Here is a 23,831-nt window from a genome sequence, read left to right as displayed (position 1 = left end):
ATCACAAACCGTTTGTGTCCTTTTCCCCTTGTAATTCAAATTCTATAGTTTAGGACTTTGAGGTTTAGTGGAGGGAGCTGAAGGAGTTTGGACCACTTGCTCTGAAAGTTTGGTGCGGTCAGAGGGCTCTTGTGTGACTGTAGCTGGGACTGCTTTCTACAAGATTTCTAAAGCTCAGTGGTAATGGGAACATATCCCATATATTGGAATGTGCAGAAGTAGGTAAATACTAATAACTCTAATTTATAGACCTAGAAACTGAGTCAGAGAGAAGAAAAGTGACTTGCCTGTGATCCCCCAGCAAAACATTGCAGTGACAGAATTTGTCGAAGCCCCTTGCTTTAGACTTTTAACCATACTTCCCCTTGTGTGTGTTTTGTTCCTTAAATGTGGGGCTTGATAAGGAATTTAATCTGCCTTCATGTATTTTTGGGATATGCTAAGAGAACTAAGCTTTTATGTGCAGGATGATGTACAAACATGAAAGATCTGGTCCCTGCTTTGAAGTAGCTTATGCTTAGTAAAGGCAAAACAGACAGATAGTAGTTAGTTTGGTACATGGGGATAGATTTAAATAACACCTTTTTATTTACAATATATGGTTAGTAACCACCTGACAGTCTCTTTGTAAACCCCTCCCCCTGATTTACCATCTTCGTTTATTTTGCCTTTTTAGAGGTTGAACTCTTGGAGGCAAAGATTGTTTTCTAGAGTTTGTACAGCACCTATCGTGTTATAGGCACTACTGGAAACAAACAATAGTATTTAGGTTTCCAAACTCTCTCAGTGGCCACAGATTCAGTTATTAAAAATAACATTCAACTTAATTTAAATCTTATTTGTTTAATCTTTGCACAGAAGGTTTAATATTTTAATTTGTATCAACAAGATTTAACTGTCATTTAAAAATTAGTGTGCTGAAATGTTGTTTGTATTTTATTGTATAGTAAGTCCTGGTGAAAATCAGTCAGAATTTATTAGTGTTCAAAAACATAGTAAGCCGGATTGGTTAATATATTTCAAAGATTTTTAGAGTCAGATTGAAATCTGATGTTTCTTGGCAGGTCAGTAAATCCATGACTTAATTTCCTTTTAATGTGAAGTCAGGAGGAGTGTAAGAAAGCCTAATCACTGAATTTTTTCTTTCATTAATGGCAAATCGGGTCACCTGCTTAGGTCAGTTTCTTTACAGTGCAGCATTTACTTTAAGAACACTGGAATAGTTTCACTTTCTGTGGTGGAGTATTTTGGTTCTAAAGAAGAACGAACACTGTGATATAGAATAAAAGGAGATTACAAGTTGCATCAGTAATATGTCCTTTTATATCAACATGACAATACCTACAGCTTTAAATACAGCCGAGAAAAGAAACCCACCTTTTGTCATGTATGTTGAACAAGGTATATGTGAAAAAGTGAAAATATACTCGTAGTGTTTCCAGTTTGTTTTGATTCCTAAATATCCATGGATTTGACTTCCTAGAGAAATAAGTGTTTAAAACTGAAATGATTATAGTGAATTGGATTTCCATACCCCTGGAATTTCTTTTCTTTTTCTTTTTAATTTTGTATTTCTCTTCAATTTGAGTATGTATTTATTCAGTTCATTCCAATGTTGATTGATTTTTCCTTTGTATGTGATTGGCTTAGAAGGTAAATAGGATATGAGGAGAGATTGATCTTGGCTTTGAAATTAACCATCTCCACATTCTGAAGCTGATGCCAGAAGCTGTTTTTCTATCCCTCTGCCCTTCATCACTGTATGTCCTGCAAGCTGTCACAGATGCTTCACTTTTGCATATGAAACCATATACCTTACTGATATTTCCTAACCCTATTATACAGTATCCTGGATGAATACAAATCTGTTATTCTGCTTTGCAGAAGTTGATAACAGAAGTTAAAATTTGCATTTATGTGATTACTTGATTTGTGCAGTAGAAGCTTTTCATCCATTCTTAATCTAGCACAATGAGTTTCATAACTGGAGTGCAACAGTATATTTGCCCTTTCGAGAAGCTGAAAATGAGAATAGAGGTATCAGATGTCCGTTTACAGTAATGCACAATAAGCATTCTTTCTCTGATATTCTTATTAATGATGCTGAAAAATCTTGTGCTACTTCTCAACAAAAGCAGAAATCTCAGAAATGTTGTTAATGTTTCAAAATGGCTTGGCATAGTGAACCTTATGTGTTCAGTAAAGTGTTAAGCCCCCTACTCACCCTACCTCCCAGTGTCCAAAAATCATTCCAGCACAAACAAGACTAATTCCTAAAATGGAAAAGCAAGTTCAGACAAAGAGGATTAACATCTAAGGAGATGCTGATACACTAGATATATCACAGGAAGCAGTATCAAAAACACAAGTGAAATACAATAAAGTCAGATAATACCATTTGTTAGTTCAAACAAAATTTCTACCTACAGTAATGGTTTAAACACAGGCTTACAAGATGATACAAGGCAGAAACAATGGAAAGAAAAACAGCTTTCATAATTGTATTTTATTTTTCTTTCCATTATTCCTCAGTCACTTTTGTACCTTGTAAGAATAAATGTTCACAAACTTCTGAACTGCTACTTTATATGTACAGTATTTCTGACTTCTCAAAAGGTGTAGTTTGGTTTATATTTTTGTTAGTAAAGAAAAAATAGTTCTTGAGGATTTTTCTGTAATCTAAAAAGCACAAGGTATAGAATTTATGAGAAGTAATTTAAATTGTATGAATCCTATTTTGTAAACCTCTAGATTCTCTTTCGTAGCCTGTTTTTAAAAATAAGAGTAAAACTATTGATTATATCTTCATACAACTTCAAAGTTGGCCTTCAATTTGAAGTAGTATACCATGTAACTTCAAATGATTGATATGGCTGCTGATATATATGGTAGTGGTTTTTTATAGTTGCCTATAAAATTTATAAAAATTTATAAAATGAGTAATAAGTTAATTTATCTTTCTGAAAGTACTGCAAATAAATGTTATGCTGCCTCTCTGTACTACAGTAGTAAAATTTATTTTATTATGAAATTATCAAGCTAAAAGTACCTTATTTTGAAAACAATTCTAAAAGAACCCCAATTAATTATTTTTGTTAGTTTGAGCTGGGAATCTGACTATGTACTTTGTTATATTATCAGATTTCAGTATCATATAGGAGGGTGTTTGTGCACATACAAGCGCTGCAAATAGAGTAATCCATTAAAAAATGAAAAATGGTGTGAATTCTCATTTTCAAAGGGTAAAGTGTGTACACACACACACACACACACACACACACACACAAATATATTAACATTTATATTTTCAATCCTTTTTCCTATTTTCTTTTGCAGTCTTTTGATCAAGGAAGAGTACACAAAGTCTTCCATACTATATGCAGCAGACTGCATGCATTTAACAAACTCTCTTCTAAAGCTGCTAAGTAATAATATGTGGAATGTCTAACAAGATAACTCCTAAGATTTCTAAAGCTCTGTTTTGTAGATTGCCGTTTTCATTGGATGACTTGAAAACTTTTATCAGTAATTTTGATGTAACTAGCTACTTATTCTACATTGGCTCTTCTCTCAAAATAAAATAGAAATCACACTACTGCTGAGTAAAATGAACATATATATTAAGGCAAAGTTCAACAACAAATATGTTTATTACAGGGCTTCTGCAAATCTTTATGTTGAACTGTCCCCTTGTTAATTCTTTATTTTTAAAGTATAACTGAAGCACTTTGAACCAATTTTTCTATCTTATTTAGCTATGATACTCTTTCAGGTTTAAATATTATTATATATTAGGTTAAGATTTTGAAGAAAAATCAAGTTTGCAGATGAAAGTAAAAAGCACCTACTTATATGAAAATATATCTGTTTTTTTTATTTTTATGATTTTGAATGATTTTAAATTTAGCTACAATTAAACTAAAACCAGAATTGTATAAGATTTTTATTAGTTTTTGAACTTAAGGTAGTAATGTCAGAAATTTTGGACTGTGGAAGTTGTTTGTGATGTTCCCAAAGTGTGTGTTTGTGTTAACCCATGATGATAGAATCCTATTAATTTGAGTTAACAATGAACATAACTTCTTACCACTGTGTGTAATTTTAATTATCTTTTGATGTAGGGAAAAAAATAGCATTACAAGACTCATGCTAAACCATAACAGACCCTATAGTGTTGATGAACCTGTTTAGGTTTTCTTTTATATATTTGAATAGCTCAGAAATAATGCACAGCCTTAATTTATTCATGTGTCTTCCCTCTAACATCTATCGCTTTAACTCGCAGGCTGGTCTCCCTCCCTAACCCCTTTGTTAACGAGTGGTGGTCCTGTCCCCCTGGGTGGCAGGCCCACCCTTCTTCACCAAACTGCTGCCCAGGGAAATGTCACTTTATTGTCAATGCTGCTTAATGAAGAAGGATTGGACATTAATTATTTCTGTGAAGATGGTTATTCTGCCTTGTATTCTGCTGCTATGAATGGACATACAGGTAAGGGGTTCACAGTTTTGGTAAACCATATACATAAAGTAATGGAAGCATTAACAATTTGAAAATAAAGCCCACTTTGTGCCTGATCCAAAACCGGTTTGAAGTCAAAGAAAAGACTTCTGTTGACTTCCATGAGCTTCTGATCAGATGTTTTAGCAGTAAGAATGTCCGTAGATGATAAATTTGAGCAAGATATCGGTTGGCATACACTTACATTTGAAGTCTGTTGTCAGTGATTTTCTGTGGAAGAGATCATGGATTCCATTATTAGTATGAAATTAGAGATGAGAGATTTAAAAAAAAAAAAAAGGAGTACTTGTGGCACCTTAGAGACTAACAAATTTATTTGAGCATAAGCTTTCGTGAGCTACAGCTCACTTCATCGGATGCAAAAAGTGATTTTATCTAAGCAAGTTAAAACAAAGTGGTGTCGTTCATTCAAATGAATTTGAACATACATTATGCATAGGTAGTACTTATGCTTGAAATGTATGTTGGTAGGAAAGTAAAATGCTCTATCTAAAATTACTTTCATTTGAAACAAAGTAGCCCTAATTTCCTCTACATAACAGATAACTGATGTGAGCGTTTGTAAATTCATGATGTATTTGTTAACTTCTGTTTCTATTAAATTAAAAAAAAAGAGTTCTAGAAAAGTTCAAGTGCCTGAAGCCTTTCAGCGGTATGCTGTCTTGCACCATTTTCTAATCTGATCCAACCAAGTGTCAAGTATATTAGAAATGAACAAAATATTTCATTGATACAAACCAGGAACAATATTTTTAAAAATAGCTGATACAAGTGTACCACACTTGCCTTTTTACGAGCACTTTCTCTCTAAAAATTGGAAGATACAAACTAAATCTGAATCAGTATTGATATAAAATTCTGCTTGGTATAGACACTGCAAACCTTATATTTTTCCTCTTTGAGATATCACAGTTGAAATCCTGTCTCCACTGGAGTCAATGGAAGTTTTGCAACTGACTTCAGTAAAGCTAGGATTTTACCCCAGGAGAGGTGATGGAGTATAGTGGATTTGATTTATAGTCACTGTTTTTAATATTGTGGATTTAGATCTATTAAGTTTAGGTTGGATATTAGGAAAAACTTTTTCACTACGAGGATGGTGAAACACTGGAATGCGTTACCTAGGGAGGTGGTGGAATCTCATTCCTTAGATATTTTTAAGGTCAGGCTTGACAAAGCTTTGGCTGGGATGATTTAGTTGAGGATTGGTCCTGCTTTGAGCAGGGGATTGGACTAGATGACCTCCTGAGGTCCCTTCCAACCCTGAAATTCTAACTGGAGATTGTGTGGGGAGTTTCTGATTATGTGACTGGTCTTAAATTGTTACAGAAAGGCTGTTCTAATTTTGTTACGTTCACAGGCCATGTTTTCAAACTTAAAGCATAAAATTAGCTCCTAAATCCAGAATTAGGCACCTAAACAAATGGCCTGATTTTCAGAAGTGCTGACTACCCAGCAGCTTCTGTTGATCTCAGTGAGAGTTTATGGGAACTCGTTTTACCCTTGAAATACCCAATAAGAAAGTTCTATGGAATTAATGGAAACAGCATTCTTTAAATATTTAATTACAGTAATATAAGTCTTATAATTGTAGCTGAATATATTCTGTAATTTTTAGGTATTAGATTGTTGCTTTTTAAAATAAGTAATATATTGCAGTAGTTTTGATTCTACATCTATATTTAGAACCAATAGTAGCTGAAAAATATTTAATAATTGTATGAGTTAGGTTTTCACCATTTCCTTAGCTACCAACTGGCTTGTATAAAATAGGGCTTTCATTTGTTTCTGGTGTGATCTTAAAGTACAGGTTTCAGAGTAGCAGCTGTGTTAGTCTGTATCCGCAAAAAGAACAGGAGTACTTGTGGCACCTTGGAGACTAACAAATTTATTTGAGCATAAGCTTTCGTGGGCTACAGCCCACTTCATCGGATGCATAGAATGGACTATATAGTAAGAAGATATATATATACACACACACATACAGAGAAGGTGGAAGTTGCCATACAAACTGTAAGAGGCTAATTAATTAAGATGAGCTATTATCAGCAGGAGAAAAAAACTTTTGTAGTGATAATCAAGATGGCCCATTTAGACAGTTGACAAGAAGATGTGAGGATACTTAACTTAGGGAAATAGATTCAATATGCGTAATGACCCAGCCACTCCCAGTCTCTATTCAAACCCAAGTTAATGGTATCTAGTTTGCATATTAATTCAAGCTCAGCATTTTCTCTTTGGAGTCTTGTTTTTGAAGATTTTCTGTTGCAGAATTGCCACCCTTAAAGTACAGTATATGCTAGTTGAGACCTCTCTGAAAAATCAGACTTGTAAAATTGTTGGCAGAAAGGTTGTAATTCTTAACTTAAATTCAGACAAACTTATTTATTTGTATAAGTGTAACTTCAAAACTGATCCATTATATATTTTCTAATAGGCTTAAGAAAGTGTCATGATGAAGTACTTACAGTAGACAATCCTGGCTTAATTGACCGTGAGAACAGGGATGATACTGATCTGAATCCGGGGATGGGAAAATAGATTCATAGATATTTAGATCAGAAGGGACCATTATGATCATCTAATCTGACCTCATGCACAACGCAGGCCACAGAATTTCACCCACCCACTCCTGCAAAAAGCCTCTCACCTATGTCTGTGCTATTGAAGTCCTCAAATCGTGGTTTAAAGACTTCAAGGAGCAGAGGATCCTCCAGCAAGTGACCCATGCCCCATGCTACAGAGGAAGGCGAAAAACCTCCAGGGCCTCTTCCAATCTGCCCTGGAGGAAAATTCCTTCCCGACCCCAAATATGGTGATCAGCTAAAACCTGAGCATATGGACAAGATTCATCAGCCAGATATTACAGAAAATTCTTTCCTGGGTAACTCAGATCCCAGGAACCCCAAATCCCAAATGGTTAAATGACTCCTAGTTTGAGGGACTGTGGATTGAATTGAGTAGTTTTCAGTAGCAGGTTACTAGCAGACAATTTACAGGCATAGTTTTTTCCCCTTCTGTGGAAGGACCTCACCCATGAGCTTACCAGAGAGTGATATCCACACCATTTGTTTGCTTGGGAGCATGAATGAGAATAGTGTATTCTGGATTGCAGTTGGGATGGTTAAAGGGGATTTGGAGACTTGCAGAACCAGTCTCTCCCCCAAAGCAACTCCTTTTGTTCCTCTTGGGCAGTAGCTGGCTGGAAAAGAAGCATAGCTGTCACGTACCTCCACCCCCCCCACCCCCCCACCCCCGGATGCATGGGATAGGTTAAGGGCAGAGGCAGACTGCAGCTGCTCTTCACCAATTCTCAGTTGAAATATGGTCTTTTAGGATTCATAGATAACTGATGAAAGGTAGAGCAGTCCTTAAACTGCTAAATCATGTTAGGGCTGGTGCAAATCGACCCACAGGAGCAGGGAGCTGTAACCAGCACCCTGACAGTGGCACTCCTTGCCATGCTCCTGTGCTGAGAATGTGGCCTGGGCTCCTTGTTGCAAGAGAGATGAGAACACTCAGGATATTCTTTCCAAGTCTATTCACACTAGGTACAAAGTTCCTGTTCTTAGGCAGGTCCACTTTCAGAGCTCCAACTACAACCATTTTCAGGACATTTAGCCCACAGCAGCTTTTTTCTGCTTTCCATGCAAATACTGTCCCCAATTCGTGTGTGTGTGTGTGAGAGTGATAATGCTTGCCCCCAAAGTATTAGCTAAACACTCCTTTTTTGTTTGAATGGATGCTGAGAAACTGTTTTTCCCATTTGGTCTCAGTAACCAGTCTGTGGGAAATTGAGCAAATCAGTTTGCCAATCCATCTTTGTTTGACCTGATAACAAAACGGGAGCCACTTCAACGTATTACACTTTGAAAAGGATCTTCTGCTTTTGGACACAAAATGTGTCACACGTGATTGAGCTAATCCATCCAAGTGTCTACATTATATTGATAGTCCCAACCATTCATTCAGACACTGGAGGTGACAGAGGGAGGGAAAATGGAATGGTAAATCCAGCTGCAAAACTCAGGAGATACGAAGAGGACAGTACTCCTTGGAATCAACTATAGAAGATTATGTGCACTAAGTGTACTCCGTGTTCAGCTACAACAGTGATGGGTGCCTCTTAAATATTTGAGATTCGTAGACATACCTGTTTTGTCCATTCCTTCATCGCTTTTACCATAACAGCTATCAAGGACTTTGAGAAGGAGCCAGAAAGGATGCTGGCCAAATACTAAGAACTGGTTAAGGGAACCTCTTTTCATTTTATTCCAAAGAGATTTATGGGGTTGGCAAGAAAGAATTCATATTTTAAATTAAATAGATGTTTGGATTAAGATGGAGATGGATGAAGGAAAGACAGGAAAGAAGCTATGATGGTATTGGCATTTGTCAGAGCAGTACTTCTACTGAGAAACAATTTACCAGTATATCTGTATTTTTCACTGGATTTCAGTTATAAATACAAATGTTAGGAAAAGTAGCTGAATGGGGGCTTCTTGATGATTTGCAAAGGTCTTTCAGATGAACTTTCTAGTATAGGGCTAGCTTATAATGGCTGCGGTGTTCAAAAATAGGTTCCTAAAGTTAGGCTTCTAACTCCTTACTCAGGATCATAAAAGTTTGACCTGAGTTTCAAAAGTGCGAAGTACCCAATAGCTTTCATTGACTTCAATGTGAGGTTCTGGATATTCAGTATCTTTGAAAATCAAGTCACTTATTTAGGTAAGTAAGTTTAGGCTCCTGTTTTTGAAAATCTTGTTCCCTGATGTTTGGTGATTTACACAATCAGTCCATAATACTCACCTAAACATTTTAGACAGTGATAACCAGAGAAAAATATGCATTTAGAAATGAATAGAAATGAGTTTCACTTGACAAAGCTTGGGTTTTCAGTTTGAGCATGTTAGTGTTGCTCAAAAGTTGGGGCAGGCACTTAAATCCAGGATTTTCTTTTGGGCCCATCCCTAGAAAAGAGACAGTTGCAATAGAACCTCAGAGTTATGAACACCTTGGGAATGGAGGTTGTTTGTAACTCTGAAATGTTCGTAACTCTGAACAAAATGTTATGGTTCTTTCAAAACTTTACAACAGAACATTGTTGGAAAGGAGTCCAGGAGAGCTGGCTGTATTTTAAAGAATCCTTACTGAGGTTACAGGGACAAACCATCCCGATGTGTAGTAAGAATAATAAATATGGCAAGCGACCAGCTTGGCTTAACAGTGAAATCCTTGCTGATCTTAACCACAAAAAAGAAGCTTACAAGAAGTGGAAGATTGTACAAATGACCAGGGAAGAGTATAAAAATATTGCTTGGGCACGCAGGAGTGAAATCAGGAAGGCCAAATCACACCTGGAGTTGCAGCTAGCAAGAGGTGTTAAGAGTAACAAGAAGGGTTTCTTCAGGTATGTTAGCAACAAGAAGAAAGTCAAGGAAAGTGTGGGCCCCTTACTGAATGAGGGAGGCAACCTAGTGACAGAGGGTGTGGAAAAAGCTAATGTACTCAATCTTTTTTTGCCTCTGTCTTCCCGAACAAGGTCAGCTCCCAGACTACTGCACTGGGCAGCACAGCATGGGGAGGAGGTGACCAGCCCTCTGTGGAGAAAGAAGTGGTTCGGGACTATTTAGAAAAGCTGGACGAGCACAAGTCCATGGGGCCGGATGCGCTGCATCCGAGAGTGCTAAAGGAGTTGGCAGATGTGATTGCAGAGCCATTGGCCATTATCTCTGAAAACTCATGGCGATCGGGGGAGGTCCCGGACGACTGGAAAAAGGCTAATGTAGTGCCCATCTTTAAAAAAGGGAAGAAGGAGGATCCTGGGAACTATAGGCCAGTCAGCCTCACCTCAGTCCCTGGAAAAATCTTGGAGCAGGTCCTCAAGGAATCACTTCTGAAGCACTTAGAGGAGAGGAAAGTGATCAGGAACAGTCAGCATGGATTCACCAAGGGCAAGTCATGCCTGACTAATCTAATTGCCTTCTATGACGAGATAACTGGCTCTGTGGATGAGGGGAAAGCAGTGGACGTGTTGTTCCTTGACTTTAGCAAAGCTTTTGACACGGTCTCCCACAGTATTCTTGCCAGCAAGTTAAAGAAGTACGGGCTGGATGAATGGACTATAAAGTGGATAGAAAGTTGGCTAGATTGTTGGGCTCAACGGGTAGTGATCAATGGCTCCATGTCTAGTTGGCAGCCGGTATCAAGTGGAGTGCCCCAAGGGTCCTTGGGCTGGTTTTGTTCAATATCTTCATAAATTATTTGGAGGATGGTGTGGATTGCACCCTCAGCAAGTTTGCAGATGACACTAAACTGGGAGGAGAGGTAGATACGCTGGAGGGTAGGGATAGGATACAGAGGGACCTAGACAAATTAGAGGATTGGGCCAAAAGAAATCTGATGAGGTTCAACAAGGACAAGTGCAGAGTCCTGCACTTAGGACGGAAGAATCCCATGCACCGCTACAGACTAGGGACCGAATGGCTCGGCAGCAGTTCTGCAGAAAAGGACCTAGGGGTTACAGTGGACGAGAAGCTGGATATGAGTCAACAGCGTCCCTTGTTGCCAAGAAGGCCAATGGCATTTTGGGCTGTATAAGTAGGGGCATTGCCAGCAGATCGAGGGACGTGATCGTTCCCCTCTATTCGACATTGGTGAGGCCTCATCTGGAGTACTGTGTCCAGTTTTGGGCCCTAAACTACAAGAAGGATGTGGAAAAATTGGAAAGAGTCCAGCGGAGGGAACAAAAATGATTAGGGAACTGGAACACATGACTTATGAGGAGAGGCTGAGGGAACTGGGATTGTTTAGTCTACGGAAGAGAAGAATGAGGGGGGATTTGATAGCTGCTTTCAACTACCTGAAAGAGGGTTCCAAGGAGGATGGATCTAGACTGTTCTCAGTGGTAGCAGATGACAGAATGAGGAGTAGTGGTCTCAAGTTGCAATGGGGGAGGTTTAGGTTGGATATTAGGAAAAACTTTTTCACTAGGAGAGTGGTGAAACACTGGAATGGGTTACCTAGGGAGGTGGTGGAATCTCCTTCCTTAGATATTTTTAAGGTCAGGCTTGACAAAGCCCTGGCTGGGATGATTTAGTTGAGGATTGGTCCTGCTTTGAGCAGGGGGTTGGACTAGATGACCTCCTGAGTTCCCTTCCAACCCTGATATTCTATGATTCTATGAATGACTGAATACAGCCTTGAAACTTTACTATTCAGAAGAAAAATGCTGCTTCCTCTTTATTACTTTAATAGTTTACGTTTAACACAGTACTGCACTGTTTGCCTTTTTAAATATTTTTTTTGTCTCTTCTGCTGCCTGATTGTGTACTTCCGGTTCCAAATGAGGTGTGTGGTTGACTGGTCAGTTCGTAACTCTGGTGTTTGTAACTCTGAGGTACTGCTGTAACTATGGAAATTTTTCTTGTAAGAAATGTACTCTGAGCAGGTTATATGCTTTCTTAAGTTTAAATGCATGTAGATGGCATTCCAATGTCTTGTGGAAGAAAAGCCAGAAAATTATATTATTAATATATACTTTAAATACCTTGAATGAATTGGCTGTGGAACGGGTGAATCAGTTTAATTTTCTACTCTTTCATTTAACATGTTGTTTTGGAAAAAGTTCACTATAGAATGTGTTAAAGTTTGCAAATGTAGTTCAGTTATAAAGTCATCTGTAGTAATATGATGTAATTTTAGAGCATTGTGACACCTGTGAAAGTTTTTAAAAGATCAAGTACATGCTCTAGTTTTAACACATCTCATTTATCTTGTCGCACCACTCTTCATTTGTGTCTACTTAATAGATTGTGTGAGATTGCTGCTGACTGCAGAAGCACAAGTTGATGCTGCTGATAAAAATGGCTTTACACCCTTGTGTTCAGCAGTTGCTCAGGGACATTTCAGGTAAGTGACATAAGTTTTTTTTCATGAAACTGTAGTACTCTTTAACCATTATATTTTTAGCCACAGTTGCACTTTTATCACATATTGAAAGCAAAATACCCAATCTCATACTAATGTAACATTATGGTTGAGAATGTAAACAGATTTGTATGTTTCCCATTGCAGCTTTAATTTGACCACCCACTGTGCACATGTACTATTTGTAACTGCACCATGACAATTACAGTTTCCTTGGGAACTACGACTTTGAATTTCCTGACTTTCTTATACACACATTCTCAGCTATAATGTAGGCTTTTTCATTCATTTTTCTTTGTTTGATTTTTCTAAAACAAAAAGGAGAGAGAGCCAAAAGGAAGAGACTGATTCTACACTCAGATAAATAACTGCATTTATTTTAATTTGTGACATGAAATTCAAATGCATAAAATGTATTTGAAGTTCAAAAAAATTCTCTTTACACAATGACAGTCATTTAAAATCAAATAGAGTTTAACAAATAAAAAAAGTCCTAAATAATCTGACTAAAAATTCCTTCCCTTTTCTGTTGCTTGGCTTGCACTACTATGTGCTGTCATAATTTATTTATTTTTATTGCAGTAGTGCCTAAGAGCCTTAGTCATGGAACTGTAACCCACCATACAATACAGAACAAAAAGACACTCTCTGCCCCTCCATCATAGAGTCTTTCACACCCAACGAACTTGTATTTCTAGAGCAAAAATGCCTTTGAGACCTGCCTTCCTGACATAACTGAAAGAACCAAAAAAGAGCTCAATGCTTTTTTACTTTCCATTGCAGGACATTTAGAAGTGGAAATTCTGCCTTTGACTGAGTGTCTCTTCTGACATAACTGTATTGTGTGTACTGCAGATCTTGCCTATTTTTAAGCACCACTTCTTCTTTAAAATGAGAGTGCAAGGAGCATTGAAGATTCTTGGTATATCTAGAAGGTTTTCAGATTCACAAACTCAGGGAGTACCAGGAAATGGATACTCAGGGTGGATGACCTGTAGGGATTCATGACATTTTCATTTATTTCTTAGTTTCTTGTTTTTTGTTTTTTAAGGGAAACATGGAATTTATCCAGACAGGTGTATACTGAATCTGTAACCTTGTGGTCACATTGCTGCTATCCTTGTTTCCCAAAAACTCCCCCCCACCTCACCCCCACCCCTTTCTCCATATGCCACACCCATTTATTGTATGTTGTCATAATATAAAATCATCTGGCCAGGGACTGCCAATAGAGTCCCAGTCCTGAGAACTACTCTACAGATAATAGTGTATCTAGCCAAATGTTGCACTATTTAATGTAATATTTGTAAATTGACAGTAACTAGAGTAGGAGATGCCGGCAAACTTCACCAGTTCGCATCCTCTCACTAAAATACATATAACTTAGATATTTTCTTTTACATATTAAGTTATTTATTTCTTCTATTTACCCTGTCAACACTTGGGTAGTTATGGCTCTGTTATGCTTGTGGCACAGCAGAGCTTATGCTCTCTCTGTCTCTGAGGGCTATTTATAAAGCTTGACATCCCTAAATATTCGTTGCTTTGCTTGTCCATCTTTTTGATGTCTTGAGCATGGACTGCTTTATCATGACATTGTGAAAGAGAGTGTAATAATAACAAATCTGAAAATATATAAACAGTGCTGAGAGATGGAGTAACTTCAATAATGCTTTAGGCTGCTTGATCTGTTGATCATTTTAAACTTCCTGCTTTGAAGAATTCTGCCATGGGCAATGCAATAGTGTGTTCTGTCCTTCCTTTCTCTCAGCATCATATGGTCAGGAATCTGAACTGAATGACAGTGATGGACTATTAGTATTGGCTAGTGCCAAGAATAGCATAGACAAGTTTGATGCAAGTTTCCCAGTATGTATGTCAATTAACCTTTTTCCTGAATTGTGACAACCTTCCTGTACCAGCCATAGACGTAGTCTCTTGAGCAAAAATTGACAGTTCTTCTGAATTGTTTGGTGGTTTTGTGGTTTGAAAAAATGTCCACTAACAGCTGAGACCACCAAACTCATTTTACTAGTGGCCCAAACCAGATTTTGACCCTGGATTTCCAGAGGTGAAAGGTTAGTTCATAAACTCTTGCACGACCTAGTCTCCCAGAGACTAGTCTAACATAACATGAGGGGAGCAGGAGCTGTGATTGCGAGACCCAGAAGTCGACAGGCCACTCTGAAGTCTTGTAAGGCAGCAAGATATACTGAGTTTAAGAAGACCTGTTAGCACAGTAATATCACATGAATTAATATTTAGGCTTTTTTTTTTTTTTTAAATTGTAGACTCACAATATCATGGTTTCACTAGAATCATTATGCATATTGTTTCTGTAATATTTGAAATGTCAACCTATACTGTAAACCTTCTACAGATAAAAACAAGAAAATAAATATTCATAAATTATACTTGTTTTTAAGGCCATAAGGTGATTATGATCACCTCCATCATAACACAGACCACAGAAGCTCAACTAGTACAGTAACTCCTCGCTTAACATTGTAGTTATGTTCCTGAAAAATGCTACTTCAGGTGAAACGATGTCAGGCGAATCCAATTTCCCCATAAGAATTAATGTAAATGGGGGGGGGTTAGGTTCCAGGGAATTTTTTTTTGCCAGACAAAAGACTATATTTTTATATATATATTCTAGTCTAGTCTCTATTATAAGTGTGTATATATATATATACACACACACACACATATACACACACATACACAGCAATGATGTTTGTGAAGCTTGGTTGAGGTGGTGAAGTCAGAGGGTGGAAGAGGGTGGGATATTTCCCAGGGAATGCCTTACTGCTAAATGATGAACTAGCACTCGGCTGAGCCCTCAAGGGTTAATATGCTATTGTTAATGTAACCTCACACTCTACAAGGCAGCACGAATGGATGGAGGGGAGACAGCATGGCAGAGAGAGACAGAGACACACTGTGTGAGAGAGAGAGAGAGAGAGAGAGAGACAAGCATTGCCCCTTTAAGTATGCTGACGCCACGCTAAGTACATTGCCTTTTTAAGTAGATCAGCAAGATAAGACAGCAGCTGCTTCTCCCTCAGTCCTGAGCCCTGTCATGTGCCCCCCTGCTCTGTGCGGTGGGGAGGGGGACATCCTGACATTAGCACCCCTCTTCCCCCCTCCCCTTACATAGCAAGCAGGAGGCTTCCGGGAGCAGCTCCAAAGCAGAGGGCGGGAGCTGCACATAACAGTGGGGGGAGGGACAGCTGAACTGCCCGGCAGTTGATAGCCAGCTAGGTGGCTGCCACACAGGGAACTTAGGGGAGCGGGGAGCTGACAGTGGGGCTGCCGGTCCACCCTCGTTCCCCACTAGCTAGCTCCAACGGGCTGCTCTTTCTGCAAGCAGTGGACAAAGCAGGTGGCTGCCAAACAACATTATAAGGGAGCATTGCGCAACTTTAAACGGGCATGTTCTCTAATTGATCAGCAACGAAACAACATTAACTGGGATGACTTTAAGTGAGGAGTTACTGTAATTCCTGCATCAGACTCATGACTTCTAATTGTGCTAGAGCATATCTGTTTAGGACATCATGTCTTGATTTAAATCCATCAAGTGATATAAAATGCAGCAGATGCCTGTATAAGTTGTTCCAATGGTTAATTACCTACACTGTTAAAAATATTTGCCTTATTTCTAGTCTGAATTTGTCTAGCTTCAGCTTCCAGCATTTAGATCTCATTATGCCTTTTCCTGCTAGATTAAAGACCCCTCTATTATCAGAAATATTCTCCCCATGTAGCTATTTATAGGTCATGATTAAGTCAGCTCAGGGGTAAGCAACCTATGGCACATGTGCCAGAGGCGGCACGCGAGCTGATTTTCAGTGGCACTCACACTGCCCAGGTCCTGGCCACCGGTGTGGGGGGCTCTGTATTTTAATTTAATTTTAAATGAAGCTTCCTAAACATTTTAAAAACCTTATTTACTTTACATACAACAATAGTTTAGTTATATTTTATAGACTTATAGAAAGAGACCTTCTAAAAATGTTAAAATGTATTACTGGCATGCGAAACCTTAAATTAGAGTGAATAAATAAAGACTCGGCACACCACTTCTGAAAGGTTGCTGACACCTAAGTCAGCTATTAATCATTTCTAGGGTAAACTGGATGCTCACCTCACTAGCTGAGCTACAGTTTTGATGGGGCTTTGAGCAGTAGAGACGCCTTTTAGTGTCTGGAGGTGGTGGATGGAAGTGGGTGGGTATCTCAGCTGAAGCAGTGTTCCATCTGCTCAGTCTCCTTTTCTTTCACTCCCCCATCCCCTTTTGTTTTCAGCATTTGGGGGCTGTTTTTTTCCTGCTTTTTCCTTCTTTCTACTGAGAAGTAATTCTTCTGCTCTACTCCACACTGATTAGGCCTCAACTGGAGAATTATGTCCAGTTCTGGGCACCACATTTCAGGAAAGATGTGGACAAGCTGGAGAAAGTCCAGAGCAGAGCAACAAAAATAATTAAAGGTCTAGAAAACATGACTTATGAGGAAGATTGAAAAAACTGGATTTGTTTAGGCTGGAAAAGAGAAGACTGAGGAGACATGATAACAGTTTTCAGTTATATAAAAGGCTGTTACAAGGAGGAGGAAGAAAAATTGTCCTCCTTAACCTCTGAGGATAGGAGAAGACTCAATGGGCTTAAATTGCAGAAAGGGTGCTTTAGGTTGGACATTAGGAAAAACTTCCTAATGTGGCTAAGCTCTGGAATAAATAGCCCAGGGAGGTTGTGGAATCTCTAGATAATGCTTAGTCCTGCTATGAGTGCAAAAGACTGGACTGGATGACCTCTCAAGGTCCTTTCCAGTCTTACGATTCTATGATTCCTCATGCTCAGGGTATTTGGATCTGGGCTCTGGTATCTTTCCCACCCATTACTGGGGCCAGGTGATTGGCTCCTGTTTGAGGGTGGAGTGTGAAGAGGATTGATACAGTTTGCTGTCTGGGTGGGGTAGCCATTCTGGATTTCCTATTTTAGGCTCACCCTTTCCACCCTTAATTTAGTTGCTGGATCGCTGGTGATTCTGTGGGCTAAGCTGATCACCAGTTTTGGGGTCTGCAAGTGTTTTTATAACATGGCAAAATTTGCAGACTGCAATGCCTTGACAGCATTTTGCTGGACATCTGCTGGGAGATCTTGGGAAAGTCATTTCACCTCTCTGTGCCTCAGTTGCCCATTCTGTAAAATGGAGATAGTGTTACTGACCTCCTTTGTAAAGTGCTTTGAGACCTACTGATGAAAAATGCTGTATATGACCTAGGTATTATTTAATCTCTCACTATAAGGCAGGATAAGAACATAAGAATAGCCATACTGGGTCAGAACCGTGGTCCATCTAGGCTAGTATCCTGTTTCTGACAACGGCCAATGTCAGATGCTTCAAATGGAATGAAAAGAACAGGGCAATTATCAAGTGATCCATCCCCTGTCATCCATCCCTAGCATTTGGCAGTCAGAGGGTTAGGGACACCCAGAGCATGGGATTGCATCCCTGACCATCTTGGCTAGTAGCCATTGATGGATCTAACCTCCATGAACTTATCTAATTATTTTTTGAACTTAGTTATACTTTTGGCCTTCACAACATACCCTGGCAGTGAGTTTCACAGGTTGATGGTGAATTGTGTGAAGAAATACTTCCTTATGTTTGTTTTAAACCTACTGCCTATTAATTTATTGGGTGACCCCTGGTTCTTGTGTTATGTGAAGGGGTAGTAACACTTATTTATTCACGTTCTCCGTACCATTCATGATTTTATAGACCTCTGTTATATACCTCCCTACCTTGTCTCTTTTCCAAGCTGAAGAGTCCCAGTGTTTTAAATCTCTCCTCATATGGGAGCTGTTCCATACCCCTAATCATTTTTGTTGCCCTTCTCTATACTTTTTCCAATTCTAATATATCATTTTTGAGATGGGGCAGCCAGAACTGCATACAGTATTCAAGGTGTGGTGTAAGGGGGCTTATTCCTTCACCCACTTACTCCCTGGTCCTTCTCGCATGAACAGAGAGCAATAATACCCAAAGTCCAAAGATACAAACAATTCGATGTTTATTGGTGTGAACTTCCAGCAAGCATGATTCCAGTTTCCTTCCTTAGTGTCCCCCTTCCCAGCTCTGACACCACAGAGTCTTACCTGTGTCCCTGTTCCCATTCCTGCCCTTAGCAAAACATGATTCCAATTTCTCCACCCCCATTCCCTGTTCTCATTTCCCCCCACACACACTTCCTGATTGACTGCAGACTATATAGTAAAACTTGAGTTCTGCTTAGCTATACCTTAACCAATCATTTTACTGAAATTTAACTAACCAATCGTAACATATTTTAACATGATTATGTAACCAATTATATCCCACCATCTTAATTGGTTTACACCCAGCAAAATTAATTATACAGCAGACAGAAACAATCACAGAACCAGACAGAGATTATACAGACAAACAATAGGGAAATGGGGACTACAATGATAGACCAACACAGAAATGAGGATTTCACATCCCAGCTATTGATAAGTGAGTTCTTGCCAGACAGGATGCTATCAAACTAAGTTTCCTTTTACATCTTCTAGGCTCTTCCCTTTCTCTGGAGGTGATAGGCATTATCAGGACAGGATTGTATTCCTAACAGCCCAATAGCACCTTATTTCAGTGTGACTAGTTTGGAATGTGAGGATGTGACCATTCGCTTGGGGCTGCCTCTGATCTATATCCTAACATGTGGGTGTATCATAGATTTATATAGTGGCATTATGGTATTTACTGTCCTTATTATCTATCTCTTTCCTAATGGTTCCTGAATTCTGTTAGCTTTTTTGAATGCCGCTGCATATTGAGCTGATATTTTCAGAGAACTATCCACAATGACTCCAAGGTCTTGTTCTTGAGTGGTGATAGTTAAGTTAGACCTCATCATTTTGTATGCATAGTTGAGATTGTTTTCCAACGTGCAATACTTTGCATTTATCAACATTGAATTTCATCTGCCATTTTGTTCCCAAGTCACCCAGTTTTGTGAGATTCCTTTGTAACTCATTACACTCAGCTTTGGACTTAACTATCTTGAGTCATTTTGTATTGTCTGCAAACTTTGCCACCGTACTGTTTACCTCTTTTTCCAGGTCATTTATGAATATGTTGGACAGCACTGGTCCCGATACAGAACTTGTGGGACCCCACTATTTACATCTCTCTATTCTGAAAACTGATCATTTATTCCTACTCTTTGTTTTCTATCTTTTAACCATGATCCATGAGAGGACTTTCCCTCGTATCCCATGACTGCTTACTTTTTGCTTAAGAGCCTTTGGTGATGGACCTTGTCAAAGATTTTCTGAATGTGCAAGTACACTATATCCACTGTATTACGCTTGTCCACATGTTTGTTGACCCCCTGAAAGAATTGTAATAGATTGGTGAGGCATGATTTTCCTTTACAAAAGCCGTGTTGGCTCTTCCCCAGCAGATTGTGTTCATCTCTGTGTCTGATAATGCTGTTCTTTGCTATAGCTTCAACCAATTTGCTGGTACAGAAGTTGGGCTTATTGGCCTATAATTGTCAGCATTGCCTCTGGAACCTTTTTTAAAAATCTGTGTTATATTAGCTGTCTGCCAGTCATCTGGTACAGAGGCTGATTAAAGCGATAGGTTACATATCAGTTAGTAATTCTGCAGTTTCATATCTGAATTACTTCAGAACTCTTGGGTGAATACCATCTGGTTCTGGTGACTTATTACTGTGTAATTTATCGATTTGTTCTAAAACCACTTCTATTGACAGCTGAAACTTGGACAGTTCCTCAGAATTGTCACCTGAAAAGAATGGCTCAGATGTGAGAATCTCTCTCACATCCTCTGCAATGAAAACCAATGCAAAAAATGTATTTAGCTTCCCCACTACAGAAAGGATATGGACAAATTGTAGAGAGTCCAGCAGAGGGCAATGAAAATGATTAGTGGGCTAGGGCACATGACTTATGAGGAGAGGCTGAGGGAACTGGGCTTATTTAGTCTGCAGAAGAGAAGAGGGTGCGTGCTGGGGGATTTGATAGCAGCCTTCAACTACCTGAAGGGGGGTTCCAAAGAGGATGGAGCTAGGCTGTTCTCAGTGGCAGATGACAAGGATCGATGGTCTCAAGTTGCAGTGGGGGAGGTCTAGGTTGGATATTAGGAAAAACTATTTCACTAGGCGGGGGGTGAAGCACTGGAATGGGTTATCTAGGGAGGTGGTGGACTCTCTGAGGTTTTAAGGCCCTGCTTGACAAAGCCCTGGCTGGGATGAATTAGTTGTGGTTGGTCCTGTTTTAAGCAGGGGGTTAAACTCCTGAGGTCTCTTCCAACCATAATCTTCTATGATTCTCTGCAATAGCCTTGTCTTCCTTGAGTGCTACTTTAGCATTTCAATCATCTGGTGGTCACAATGATTATTTGGCAGGGTTCCTGCTTCGGATATACTTAAAAAAAAAATTGCTGTTAGTTTTTGTGCCTTTTGCTAGTTGCTCTTCAAATTCTTTTTTGACCTACCTAATTATACTTCAAGTGGTTGCAGATGTATATTCCACTCAGGTGTGTGAGCGCCTAGCACACAGAAGCTGGAGAACTTTGCTTAGCAGTACCCGTTGTGATGGCACAAACACCCTTTGGCCCTTGTAGCTTCTCTAATGGCTATTTAAGGATGCCACCCCTTGCCCCCCCCCAATCCTCCCTCCACCTCCAGCTCCTTCTCAGTGCCTTTGGCTTGAGTTGGAGCATCCTGTGTGGTATTTACCTCGTGCTTTTTGTTGTTAACTTGGAGAGATTTCTTTCACTATTTTGTTATGTTAGTAATTATAGTTAATAGAACCCTTAGTGTTAGATTAATTAGTTTGTTTTTTGCCTGGTGTAATGCCTTCCCTGCATTTTAAGCACTGTCCCTCATGTGGAATAGCCATTCCCAGTAGCAGTCCCCATACTCATTGTTTACTGTGCCTTTGAGAGGGACATATTAAGAAGTGCTCTGTATGCAAATCCTTCGGAAAGAGTATTCAAGTGGCTACACCTGAAGAGACTTACACCTGAAGCAGTACCTGATGGATCGACCCATGAGACCCATGTTAGTGCTGGGATCAGACTGTCCAGCCGCTCAGAGACCTTCGGTGCCACCGCGAGACTCAGACTCTTTTCTTAGGAGAATAGACCATTCTCCTTCCTCTTCTTCCCCCAAGAAAGAGGACTCATAAAACTGACCTCATTTACTCTAAGATATGGGAGATTCTTCATCCCCTTCAAAAAGGAGTGCTGGTAGGAACTGGAATTCCTCAAGTACTCAGGTTAGAGCAGGGCTCTCTACCCACTCTCCAGTTCAAAGACAAAGTCATTCAGGCAGAATACCATTGACTTTGGTATCTTCTGTGGGGCAGGCATTTAATCTGGTACCAACAACATTAGTCTCTGCACCAAACATATCAACACCACTGGTTTTTGAAGCAGCTTCAGATTTACTTTGCCTCTCTTTGCCAGACTTGCCTGTGATACAGGAGCCCTCAGCTGTAGTGGTGTCTTCGGAGCTCTCTGGACCATCTGGGTTGATTGCCGGCTGTTGCAGGCACTGCTTAAAAATCAGATTGTGGAGACAAGACTGGCACCAAAGGCTATTTTGTTGGTGCCGATTCCATCTTTGGCCCTGGAGACAGTGTCTGCTTCTACAGGTCGAGTACAGGCTAGAGCTACAAATGCAGTACCGACCTCTACTTCAATACAATGTCTAGTCCAGTACTGAGTGTTAGGGCTGTCTCCGTGACACTGCTGATATCGAAGGCTCCAACTGCTGTCTTTTTTGATGTGGCCAGTGTACTGGGCTTCCAGTGAGTTAAGACTTGGGATGACTCTGTGATGCTAGCAGACTGGGTGCCAGCTCATGCCAAGGCCCCTAGGCCCCAACTGAACACTGATGAATACATAACTGGAAACCAGTCAGGCTCACCTGTGTATTAGTATTGTTAAAATAGGTATTAGATTTATAAAACTGTGTTTCGTGTTTATATGTTATGAAATGCTTGTAAGATGCTGCATGTATTAATCTCACTTAACTTCTGTACCCCATGTTATATAGTTACACTGAGGGTAGGTCTACACTACAAACTTGCAGCGGGGCAGCTGCACCAAGGCAACTGCACTGCTGGTGAAGATTCTCTAAACCAACGAGAGAGAGCTCTTCTGTTGGCTTAATAATTCCACCTCCGTGAGAGGCAGTAGCTGTATCAGCGGGAGAAGTTCTCCCACCAACATAGTGCTATATATACTAGGACTTAGGTTGGTATAACTACATCGCTCAGGAGTGTGGATTATTCATATCCCTGATTGACGTAGTTATACTGAAGTAATTCTGTAGTGTAGACCAGGGCTAAGTTTTTGCGTTGTAAACCTCTGTAACTGTGTAACTCACCAAACAGAAAAGAAGCTTTAATTAATGTAAAGGCTGGCTTCCTACAGAAGATGCTAGGGCCTGCACACAGGAAGGCCCATTGAAACCAAATGGGCCATTGTGAAACATCAAAGAGCAAAGACTTTGTTGATTGCTCCTCCCACACCCATGAAGAGGAAATGTGCACAAGGACTCGTCCCATTAGCTTGAACTCTGGGGGAAGGGAATAAAAATCTCTGATCAGAAGAAACTGGATCTCTCTATGCTGCTTGAACTCTGAGGGGCAAAGATTTCTAAGCATAAACAAGGGATTTCCAACTGTTTGGCTTGGGTCATCCCCTAAAGGACTTACAGAACTTAATATATTATAGCAGCTTCTATTATTACCTTTTGGAACCTAAGGTTATAACTCCTTTGTGTGTGTATGTTTACCTGCTTTGACCTTGTAAATAACTTTCATTTATTTTTCTTCTTTAATAAATATTTAGTTAATTTATTATAGGATTGGCTAAAAGTATTGTCTTTGATATAGGATCTAAGGTACAGTTGACCTGGAGTAAGTGACTGGTTCTTTGGGACTGGGAGTAACCTGAATATTGTGGTTTTTGGTGTAAGGAAACATCTATCACAAAGGCAAGCTTACCTGGGTTCAAGATAGATTGGAGTACCCAAGGGGGCTATCTGTGACTCCATATTAAGGCTGTTATAGTGCCTGAGGATTCACACTTGATACTTGGTTGCTGAAATCTAAGTATAGAACTCACAACCACTTTGGGGTTTGTGCTCTGCATTTTCACAGTCTGCCCTGAGATTAGTACTCATGTTCCTGAGCCACTCCAGACATCTTAACAGGCTCCTCCAGATGTGGCTCCTCTGTTCTTATCAGATTATTTAGAGAGTTTCTCCTGCTAAAGTTCAGAGTCATCTTCCACTTCTTCATCTAGACACCGAGCCC

At 39.5% G+C, this 23,831-nt stretch overlaps 1 protein-coding gene across 1 annotated transcript in view; it reads left to right on the top strand.

The window, feature by feature from the left end:
* CTTNBP2 (cortactin binding protein 2) overlaps positions 1-23,831 on the top strand; it is a 184,566-nt gene that overhangs the window by 76,425 nt on the left and 84,310 nt on the right. Inside the window, 2 exon segments of the mRNA XM_074942298.1 lie at positions 4,286-4,489; positions 12,331-12,430. Coding sequence (XP_074798399.1) covers positions 4,286-4,489; positions 12,331-12,430 — 304 coding nt within the window.

This window comes from Natator depressus, chromosome 1 (genome assembly GCF_965152275.1).
Source record: "Natator depressus isolate rNatDep1 chromosome 1, rNatDep2.hap1, whole genome shotgun sequence".
Lineage (NCBI taxonomy): Eukaryota > Metazoa > Chordata > Testudines > Cheloniidae > Natator > Natator depressus.
This window is presented reverse-complemented; position numbering and strand designations above follow the sequence as displayed.